The sequence below is a fragment of the Melampsora larici-populina genome (genome assembly GCF_000204055.1).
Source record: "Melampsora larici-populina 98AG31 unplaced genomic scaffold MELLAscaffold_94, whole genome shotgun sequence".
In the NCBI taxonomy this organism is placed as follows: Eukaryota; Fungi; Basidiomycota; class Pucciniomycetes; order Pucciniales; family Melampsoraceae; genus Melampsora; species Melampsora laricis-populina.
In genome coordinates, this window is record NW_006768858.1 from 208,920 (window position 1) to 220,877 (window position 11,958).

Sequence of the window (11,958 nt, forward strand, 5' to 3'; positions counted from 1 at the left end):
TATATTGTCCGTGTTGATCTATCTATCTATGCCCAAAAATGAGCTCTTACCTTTGTTTATTACAGGTGCGAGTCCAAAATTGGCTATGGGAATTTGGGTCCAATTTGACGTATCTCAACTAATCCGTCTTTCAATGATAAAAATCAATCGACATCAAAGTTACTTTAGCCATTAAACTGATTCATCATGATAAAACTCCAGAAACAACTAACGCTTGTGTTACATTTTGATTGGGGGAATTTAAGTATAGTTGTGTTTTTTTAACGTTTCTAGAGCTTGATTGAACCGTTAAAATATCTTTTGATCATCTTAACTGATTTTTTTGTGATCTCATCATCTTTCTTTTGTAGGACATTACAAATATTAGAATCAATCCATCACATAATGTTCTTATGATTTCATAATCTGATTTTTGAAATCAACACGATCTCGATCAGCAAACATTTGATCGATTGGTTTTGAAAATGCCGATCTGAACTTCAGCTTTCACCTTGACTTCAATAAGTTTACCAATGTTCAATGGTCAGCATTACACTTTGGATTTGGATTGACTCAAGTTGATCGCTTGGTTTAATACTCAAAATATATTAGATGAAGGCAATTAACTTAAACTTGATTACTGAGTCGTATCACTTCGATCAAATTCAAACGTGCTCAATTGGTTTGTAATTCAAGCGATTGAATTGAAATCAAATTTGATTCAAACTTTAACTTGAACTTGACTCAAAAATATGATCGTGGGAATGAGATCCTTAGATTATCAACTTTGAATTCTTTAGGAGTATGTACTTTTAGAGATGCTGAACATAAACCTGAAATGGTACATCAACTTCTGGATAAACTCGATTGTTCACTTTCATTGGGTGCTTTACATCATGATAATGTTAAAAACAGATTACTTATTGAGGTTAGGCATTTCTCTCTTTCTTGATTTCATTCTTTCCAATCTGATATTTGATTATGTTTTGATTTGGATGGTACACAGGCGCTTATGTGCCTTTGTTGGTGCAATCAAAGTCATCAATCGATCAACTTCATTTGATGGTAAGTTTTTGAATCAATGCATTTTCTTCATCTAGCTCAAAATTGCTAATTCAATGCTGATTTCACTTTTTGTTTATCAATCCAGGTGCCATTCTAGCTGCTCTCAATTGAGAAGCCAGTGTCCTTTCAAAGTGAGTTCCACCCGACCCATGATCGGTAATCTAGCTAAGGACAAGGACTTCAACAATGAAACAAATTCATATTGAAACAAACAATCAGAAGCAACAGATAATCCAGTAACAAATAATTATCTTGAAATCTTAGGAAGCGCAGTACCAAAAGGTATAAACAGAAAGCTCCATTACTTTTGCAAAGTTGAAAAAGCTGAAACTAGAAGTGATTTTAATTTGGAAATGTTTGGACAGAAATGGACAACATCGATCCTGAAGAAGAATAAAGGCAGTTGGGGTTAGATAAAAATTGGCCTTGACCAAAGCAATGAATACAGCAACTGACAATAATGTGGAAGAGGCTTCATTTTTGTTTTGATTACACTCAAGAATGGTAATACCAGTTCCAGTTCAGAAAGATGCACCAGAGATGTTGATTGAGTTGTTGGTTCATACAGGGATCATATAAACAAGAAGCATTGGGAAAACAGCTCAAGTTGATAGCCAACAAGGTCTTGAATTGTGAATTGTTGTATCACCAAACGAGTTGACCTGAGCAGACAATTGTTTGGCTTATTTTTTCATTCTTTTACTACCCAATTCAATGTCTGTATCCATGACCTTAAAGTTCAATGGCACATCTTTGTAGTTAATGCACTTTGAGAAGAAAGGTTTTCATCTGATTCAACCCACTAGATCCACAGATCATTTGCTTCTATAAGTGAGATTCCATTCAACTCAGCAATTCTCATGTTGGTCATCATTTTTTTTTGATAAAGGTTGGAACAAACAACAGATGAAAAGATGAAACTTCTCTTACCCTTGTGCTACTTATCAAAATTTATTCAACCTGCTCAGATCCAACAATATGTACATTGAATGATTGAGAATCTGATGAAATATGTGACCAAGAAATCAGAACTTTCAACAAGTTCACTGGATGATGATTGTGATCCTCACACAATCATCATCACAATCAATGATTCTTGATTTTATTTTACTTGGCTCATCTCTAGGGTCATGACTGGAGACAGACCGTTTGGAATCCAGACTTTGGCTGTAGAAGAGAAAACAGCTAACTTAACTAAGTCAATCTGCTCTACTGCGGCGCAAGCTTGCAAGTAGAGGAGAAAACAGGAGCATTGGATGGATTGTTGATCATCATCTCACAAATTCATTCACACTCGATCAATCATTTTTAAGTGATTGTGGGAGGTGTATCACCACTTCTGAAGTTTTATTTTAGTGTTATATTTTTCCTTTTTACGCTTCACCAAGAAGAAGACTAACAAGTGCTACTGACAGTCTGCAGTTTCAATGATGATATTTAAGAGGTAGCTTTACTGATCCTACCAGCAATCCTGCCTGGTCAGTTTTTTTGCAAGTTTATCTCTCATTTTGTCATTGGGTTTTTCATATTCATGGGAGTCTGAAGACATACACCTATATTATCTGCCTTCAAACAATATGTACAAAATCTTCAAATGTCTTGGATACACAACTCAGGTTTGTTGTACATACAGTTTCAAAATCAATCTTTGAGATCATATCACTGCCAGCATTAAATAGGTTCCCTGGTCGGAACATGACCTAGGCTGGGAATATCATTGAGAGAAGAATGGAGCATCACATCATCTCGCACTGCACATCTGAGCCATAAAGCATACACTACATATATGCAAACATCTGAGTAAATCCTTAGCTATCAGCTACATACAGGTCCGCTCAGTTATCTGCTCATCTAGATAAGAAAATCATGTGTAATACATGCTGTAACTTTGTTCAGATTGAGACACACATTTCAAAATATTGACTACATATATCACAATGGCTACTCAGGCAATATTCATGGAACTGTGTAACAGTAGCAGAATGGGAATCTGATCACTAGGACCCATATTCCCATCTGGGAACCTCTTTAATGCTGGAAGTGTATCACATGAACTTCATCCCCCTACTCAATTACCATCCTTAATTTCAACTTGTACCAATATATATGACTGGATCTGACCTATTCCTGAATTATTAAATTGGTTCCTACACACATGTGAAAGTTCAATATTGATTTACAGAAGAAGCAGAATTAACAGAAAGTGGGTGTGGAGAAATGAACCAAGATCAAGAAGAACTCATGATGACTACTTTTAGTAATGTATCTAGAGCGCTAAGAGGTTTAGTAATTGAATGTATTGACCTCCATCATTGTATTACTGTTATCCTGAGACTGAAATATGTTATGATCCAGAGCGCAGTGGGGACAGAGAATGGGGTGACAAGGTGCTGTCCCAATGCTAACATGATTGCAGTGTGAGGATAACAGTAATACAACAATGGAGGCTAAAATCCCCTTCCTCCCACTATAAGCATAGCTCTGAACATAAGGATCACTGCAAATATGTAATACCTGAGACCAAAGGCAGTTTTGGACCCATTAGAACATAAGCGGAAAGCCCCACCAACAAATGCAAGTGGAGCAGATCCAATGGTCAAGACCTATATTGATCTGCTCATGATGTCTGATCAAAGACAGCCTAAATATGACCAGGCAAATAATTGACTGTTAGAGCTTAACTCAATTCAACCAGATTGGTACCCATATCATCACTACCAAGCAATTCATGATCACCATCAACCTGATGTCTCTACATCATATCATTTCAAACCCATAGCCTACAAACTGGAGAGAAATCCATATCCTCCGCCACCTTCTCCCATCAATCAACAAAACATAAAACAACTTTCAAATGATGAATATGAAAGGCAGAACAGTGAGCATGTGAAGCTGCGTCAACTGAATAGATATTGGGTACAAGCTCAAGGGCAAGAGTATCTGAAGTCCGATTGGAGTCATCACCATTATAATCAGCTCTCATCTCAACCACCCCCTCCGATTCCAAGGAATAGTCAAACACCTCAATGCTTTGTATACCCCCACAGAGATAAACCAACTGTAAATCCTTCACATAGCCAGATTTCCATTTCATCATCATCATATCCTCCCTTATCCCCCTCAATGTACCAACTTCAAACAGTTGAATAGACAACCATTGAAATTGATCAAGAAAAGACCAGAAACCAGCAGAAGTGATAATGCAAGCTGTATGAGAAAACAAAGCGTGGGCATTCTATCCTGGGAAGGAGCTGTGCGGCGCCCGCCGCTGATTGGGCTAGTCAAGATAAAAGGGGAGGATACAGCTGGGAGATGCAGATCGATCGATCGATTTCTAGAAAGTGTGTTCGAGATAGAAAATAAATGAAGAAATAAATATATAAATCAAAATAGATAAGCTTCAGTAAAACTCTAAAAGAAGAAACAAGATTGAGAGAATAACCTACAGTACAAGGATAAAGTCAAATTTGTGAGAGAGAGATAGAAATGAAGATCAAGATTGAGAGGGATTAGAGATGGCAGCGAAATCAAAATCGATGGGTACCTAGAAGGACGATTGAGGGAATCTAAAAGAATCAGATCGATTCAAATCAAGACGATTAAATGAAGGAACAAACTTACAAGATATTCACAGCCACGAAAATCGAAATCAGGAAGATTGGGTGATTTAGTAATTGATGTTGAAACAAGTTGAGATCGAAAGTAAGTTGGTATAGTGGAGATGGAAATTAGTACACTCAAGATCAAGGTGGAAAGATGGTGTTCTAGAGTGGTTGAAGTTGAAAGTCAAACAAGGGTCCTAATCGAAATTGAAATGGAGATTTGAGCAACGTGATGATTCAAGAATGAGATAGTAGAAGAAGAGGAGAGAAACTGAACTTACATTTTAAATCGATGGTGTGAAGATCGAGACGAGGTGGGGAGTAGGTTGAATGAGGTGATTGAGATAGAAACAGCACTCAGGCGCGGAAAGAAAAAAGGAATCATGAGGTGATAAGCTTGAGTTGAATAATAAAAGGATGAGCGGGATAGATTGGGGTACTCGCCTAAGTAAACTGGAACTTTAACGAAAATCAAATTTGAAAGTGTCTTGATGAGACTTGAGCAGAATTGAGCCAATCGGAGTAGAAGGTGAAGTGAGGAATGAAGAAAAGGAGGAGGGGTTTTGTGTTTGTTCGTTCGAAGGGGGTTTTTTTGTGTGTGTTTTTTTTGGAGGATTCATCTAGAAAGAAAAAGAAAGAATTCGTCGTTTTAAGAATATAAGTCTCTGAGTGATTGATTTTAAAAGCGTTAGCGCATTATCGAGAGTTTTGTTCTTTTGAAAAATTCCTTATTAAATCAGTGAAGTGATCTTGTTTTGAAGTTTTGAGCGTTGTTCAATTGTTGTCTTTTAAGCTTAGTTATTCCTAAAATCGAATCAGTGGAGTGATAGTGTTCTTTTAGTATCTTGAAAGATTGAAATCGGTGGTGTTTGCTGAGCTGGGTCAAGAGTCACGCTCACACCCGGTGACTTTTTCGTGGCCCAGGGCGTGGCCAGGGCCATGGCCTTAAAAACATGGCACAATTCAACAACTTATACACGTTATAATGCCACCATCCTTCATGATATTTGCCGCGAAGACGGAACAAATCCAACTCGCCCTCATTGGAGCACAGAGAACACAAAATCACACAGAAGGGCCAGGGCATGGCCGAGGCCGAGGCCCCGGCCCTTGCCCTGAGCCCTGCCGTGGCGCCACGAGGCATCGGGGCATCGGGTGTGAGCGTGAGTCAAGAGGAGATTAGTTATTTTATTTTATTTTTTTTATTACTATATTTCACAATACGTGAAAGGCCTTTACACAGACCTAGCCAGATCCTTGGTTCAAATCCCCTATAGGCCACAGAGATTTTCCTTATAAATTTTTTTTATCCTTTAAGTATAGGTCCACTAAAATTTTAGAATTGGATTGAGAATTTTTTTTTATTTCCTTAGTTCATCTTTTTTCCTCTTTTATAAAATTATCTGGGTTAAGTTGTTACATTCAAAATTTTATTATTACAAGTAGTAAAGACAATTACCACAATTCAAAATTCACATAACCTTGCATTAAGCATTTGAGTACAGTGGTGTAGGGTTTTGTAGGACTCAGCCAGACCTTGTGGTCCTTTAGAAATAGTAGAATAGTGTTATGTGTTAGACTTGTGAAGATATAAAATTGTTAGAGAATTGCTTCTGTGATATTTTTTTATTTTTTTGAACTTTCATTTCAAGGTTGAGGGCAGTCTACGACAATATTAGTTTCATCCGTGTGGTTATTCTTTCTGCGCGGTGATTCTTCCCCTCTCCGGCTCAGCCTACGCCACACAGCATAGGAGTTCTACAACGTGGTGTTTTTCTTCGAATCTGCTTGTCCAGGAGGTTAAGTAAATCTTTGCAAGCAGTTTTTGGACCAAGGGATACTCCAATTTTTTCCAGAGCATCCCCTCTATCATCTATACAGATTGTAATCAGATATTTAAAAAGTCAGTCAAAATGCACAAGGGGATCAGATTTCATTACATGAGACATACCAGGTTCCGAATCTGGATCTTTTTTTCTACGCCTGACTTTTGTTGTACTATTGGATTCAATCTGATGATTGCCATGCAGTTCACGGCGCCAATCCCGGAGTTCATGGCTACTAAGAACTGGGGCTATGTGAGGATGTTTTGGTGGCTTAACCAGACTACAAAATGGCGCACACAATTGATGATATATAAGAAGGAGGGATTAAGACAAATGAGAAGCCATCATATCTATATCTATATGTATATATGATTCTGTGTTTCAAATTTTTAAAATAACCTGTGAGTGGCAAGCTGGCGATCATCATCAACTCATGACTGAATTAGTTGGTATTGATCATTGCCGGCGATGCGGTTCTACTCTCAAAGACCCTTTCAATACTTGGGTGGAAACGTACACTACTATGGGGACCTAGGAAACACTTGAAAGGTTTACTTGGTGATGATTTGGCAGGCTGCCTATCATGAACTTTGGATGGGTCTGGGTATTACCAAGCACATTGTTACCAGTTATGATTGATGAGTCAAATCAAATCCAGATCAAATCGCGATTGATCAATTAGTATACAAGTCATGACAAATCATTGGATACATTCTTTTATAATCTCATTGTCAAACTAAATTCCTATTTCTTTATAGATCCGATTGTCAGTTACCATTCTATCAACTATCGCGAAAAGTTTGGAACTAAGGACACAGATAAAAGTGTTAGTTACATGTTACTAACCATGGTATCTATAACAACTAAAAAGATTTCAGAAACAAACCTGTGAGTGATGTAAAATGGCATTGTGCTGTCATGGTCAATTGGTGGATTTATCAATTGGTACATCATCTTTGAGGGGGCTTCCATGTTCTGAAAACCCAGGTGGTTTTGGCGAACTGCCCGTGTATAGCTTGCGCTTGGCTCTGGTAATAAAATCATCAATATAATAAATGTCAGACTATAAGAGTGAGGTAGTGGAGATTTTTCACTTCACTCTCAAATGAGCTCACTCGTGATATTCTGCCAACGCAGGAATAAAACCAACGTCTTCAATAGCCCAATTGAACATCTTTTGGTGCACTTCTAACGTTTTGATTGCAGTTCTAAGCTGAACCTCAAGATCTGGAGGGCGGGTGGCCAAAGGATTGGTGTTGCATGACTGAAGAGTTATTGCTGCAATTGCTTGATGATCTTCACCCAGTGACACAACATTACTGTGGAGAGTGTCTTGAGTGTTGTCTTCAGTGGCGTAGATTTCTGAAATCTCGTCTTCATTGAGGTACTTGTAAGTTTGGATAAATTTTTCAATGTTTTCGGCAGCAAGTTGAAACTGCCCACTCCAGAGGTAAAGTATAACAAAAAGCTGAAGTGGGTGGTACAATTGTCATCAATATCAGCTTCACATTTGATGGTCTTCCGAGTGTCTTGATATGAAAAGATTGGACCTCTGAGAGATGCTTGGAAGTAGCTATTTTGGGAGTTGACATCGAGTGGAATGAGTACATTATTGGCTAGTTGAGCTGATCTCATTGAGCAAAAGGTCTTGACAAGGAGTCCACAATCTTCTTTTACTTTTTCATCAAATTGGAATTGTGGATAGAAAGTGAGGATGATGTTTAAAAACTGAGAGCAACTGGCTTGGCTTATGAATAGTTCGGTATCAATTCTAGGAGGGTCAGATCCATCACAAACAAATTGTAGCATGTAATTGGGTAAGAAGACAGGCATCTGTATTGGAGTCAACATGATCATCAGGTTGAGTGAAAGAAAAGATCATCAATGAGGTGGGAAACAGGATGATGGGAAGAGGACAAAACCACAAGTTGGGTAGCTGGGTTTATCTATGGGCACAGGGAGAGAGATTGAACGTGGATCAACAAGCCCTTGTTCTAGAATTGTTAATTGACATGCTTCTGCAGGTGTACTACTCATCTCCGACTGGAGATAGATTTTTTTACAAATGTATATATACAATAGACTTGTAAAGTATTATGCCCCACTCACCGCTCAATCTTTGAGCAACACCAAAGACAAGTACAAATGCCGAGAAAATACCCACATTGATGGGGGTTGTTTTTGATCCGCCTGTAATTAACATATTTGATACAAGCAATCTGGATTCTGGGGTTGGGCCTCAAGCATATATGACTGATAAATTTCCCAATCTCAAGCGTACACTGTATACTTTTCATGATGGGGTAACATTATTCTTTCATTCAGCGTAGGAAGTTTCTGTTGACATGTATACTCATTACTAATACTCTTGCATATTTCAAATTACATTAACTTGTTATATCAAATCATTTATATGCTTATGCACAATTAATGCTTGTACATTTCATCTATATTCTCTTTCTCTCCATAGCCTGTTGTTGTTTGGGTGTTGATCTTGTTTTATACTTCACTCAAACACTATCCATTGCGCCATATTCTATTTCTCTCTCTATCTTTCTATACATCAGAACACTGACGCTGCTGTACAGTATTCTTACTTCATCTGGTTATGAGCCCAGCACACAGCTGAGGTATCTCTGCTCATATTGATAACACCAAATGCAACAACCAGAAGAAGACTATTCTTCCAAAACCCACCACCTCCCCATGTCTTTGTACCCCACCCCTGCTGGCACGCCTGCTAGTGGAGAAACCATGCCACTGTCAGACGCTTCTGACGACTCAAATGAATCTGATTCTTTGGGACACACTCTACAGAGACAACTACAACCTGCATTGTCCACTTTGACAACCATGTCAGACAACCATAGTTCCATGCCTAGTAGTTCTATCCTCTTCACCTTTCCAAAGCTTGGCAACTGTGATATCTTTCAATGAAAGAAGAACATTGAAGGATATATCAAGGCCATTGGTCTTGTATCATACATACGCTCTTTGGTCCCAACACCTACCAATCCTGAAGCACTTGATGCCTTCAAAATGCGAAAACAGCAAGTCATGCTGGTCATTAGGGCAAGTCTGGATCCAGTCCATATGCAACACATATTGGGTATGGACGATCCTTTCTTGGGAATTCAATCTCTTGAGAAACGTCATGGGGTCAATTTGGGATTAGCTGCAGCAAACATCATTACAAAGATTGTTAATCACCAGTACGACTCATCCACGAAACTTGAGGACTATGTCAGTGAAGCTCAATCACTACAGAACCAGCTCGCTAAAACAGTATGTGAGGAATCAGGTCTGAAACTTTTGGACCAGGTTTTGGCTTTACTTATGCTAATCAATCTACCAAGGGATGACTTTGGTGGCATCATACAACAACTGATGGGTGACACGACAAACCTCACAACTACAAATGTGATCAATAGACTTCTTACAACACAGCCACAATTACTGTACCAGTACTGGTAAAGTACAGTATAGTACCTGATTTTCCCGGTACAGTACCTGCCAGTATTGTACCTAGGTGGGCACTACTGTACTGGAGGGCAAATTTTTTTGAAATTTTAGTATAGGTACTGTACCAAGTACAGTACCGCCACGGAAGGTACGATACCGGTACTGGCCCTGCCAGTACCTAAAATATAGGTACTATACCGGTACAGTAGTCAACAGTACCTGCATTTTTGATTTTCTTGATCAATCCCCTTTCCTCCCAGCACTATAGTAGTATGTTTGTTTTCAATTTCAATCTCTACTGATATTTGTTACCTAATTAATGATTTATATATAAATAGGCAACTTAGTTATCATTTCTTAAGCCTTTCAATACACCCAATGTTCCGGGTACCAACTCAAGGTACGGTGAGATACTGGGCAGTACTTGCCATAGGTACGGTAAAGTACAGTACCTATCTGCAAACCTGAGATACCAGTATAGTACAGTACCTAGCAGAACACAAAGTTACTATACTGCTGGGCGTTTTTTACGGTACCTAGATCGTAGGTACTGTATAGAGTACTGTGCCTAGTGCAAGGTACTGTACCAAGTACCTTCATTTGTAGTATCCTGATAAGATGGATTCTCACAACTAGAACAGAATGTTAGATCAAAGAGGAAAGGTATAACCATTGCATATAATGGTTGAACTTACCTAGAACAGAATGTTAGATCAAAGAGGAAAGGTGAAGAGAAACCAATCCTATCTACAATCTATTCTACAATATATAAATGAATTATGCTAATAAGATATAAAGATATTTAGAGTAAAATATGATTAGCAATCAGGAATGATGTAATTAGACCTATCACATACATAACATCATAACATATCCAAAAAGCCAGGTACTGTACTAGTATTGACAATACTTTACCAGTACAGTAACTGTGGCTGCGTTGCTTCTTACTGAGGCACAGATGAGTCAAAACGACACCACGAACTCACTGGCTTACACGGTGGTTTTGAAGAACAAGAAGGTTACTCCGACTAGCAAGGGAGGTGACAGATCCAGTACAGCACCTGATGCTTTATTTTGCCACCCCAGTCATCAGTTCTCAATGCATCTCAACCGAGATTGCAAAGATCGCCGAGGCAACCACACACCCAACATGTCTAGACCTATGCAACGTCAGTGGAGCGCTCCAGCCAGTCAGAACACTAGCAAACCGACTCAGCTATCAAACACTGATAAAATCCGCCTATTTGATCAAGCCTTCTCGTCACAAAGCAAATCGCCAAGTGCCTCTGCAAACGCTTCTGTTGTAACTGAGGATTTGGGAAATGATGATGAAGAAACGATCAATCTCACCACTGCATACTCTGCGATTGCATCCAATGTTCAACACAGCAAAGTCAACTTCTTCATGGACACTGGGTCAAACAAAGACATATTCAATGATGTCAAAGTCTTTGATAATCTCCATTCCATTCAGCCTGTCACCATCAAATCAGCAAACGGAGGCGTCATAATTGCGACTCAAGCTGGTGATGTGACTGTGATCACTTAGGATATGGAAGACAACCAATGTAGTGCATGTGAGGGTAGGTGCTCAGGAAGAGGACTCTAGGCTCACTAATTGGGCAAATTGGTGGGTAGGATTTCAAGGTCTCTTAGGGTTAGGGTTAGGGTTAGGGTTAGGGTTAGGGTTAGGGTTAGGGTTAGGGTTAGGGTTAGGGTTAGGGTTAGGGTTAGGGTTAGGGTTAGGGTTAGGGTTAGGGTTAGGGTTAGGGTTAGGGTTAGGGTTAGGGTTAGGGTTAGGGTTAGGGTTAGGGTTAGGGTTAGGGTTAGGGTTAGGGTTAGGGTTAGGGTTAGGGTTAGGGTTAGGGTTAGGGTTAGGGTTAGGGTTAGGGTTAGGGTTAGGGTTAGGGTTAGGGTTAGGGTTAGGGTTAGGGTTAGGGTTAGGGTTAGGGTTAGGGTTAGGGTTAGGGTTAGGGTTAGGGTTAGGGTTAGGGTTAGGGTTAGGGTTAGGGTTAGGGTTAGGG

At 39.1% G+C, this 11,958-nt stretch overlaps 2 protein-coding genes across 2 annotated transcripts; one reads left to right on the top strand and one right to left on the bottom strand.

Moving 5' to 3' along the window:
- Positions 1–7,394: 7,394 nt before the first annotated feature.
- On the bottom strand, positions 7,395–8,675 carry MELLADRAFT_113790 (uncharacterized protein; the record flags this gene model as incomplete). The annotated part of the gene is made up of 3 exons (XM_007418512.1): positions 7,395–7,500; positions 7,588–7,699; positions 8,582–8,675. The coding sequence occupies 3 exons, from the start codon at positions 8,673–8,675 to the stop codon at positions 7,395–7,397; spliced, it is 312 nt and encodes a 103-aa protein (XP_007418574.1).
- A 2,409-nt stretch (positions 8,676–11,084) lies between these two features.
- On the top strand, positions 11,085–11,483 carry MELLADRAFT_69528 (uncharacterized protein; the record flags this gene model as incomplete). Its single annotated transcript, XM_007418499.1, has 1 exon — positions 11,085–11,483. The coding sequence occupies one exon, from the start codon at positions 11,085–11,087 to the stop codon at positions 11,481–11,483; it is 399 nt and encodes a 132-aa protein (XP_007418561.1).
- Positions 11,484–11,958: the final 475 nt, after the last annotated feature.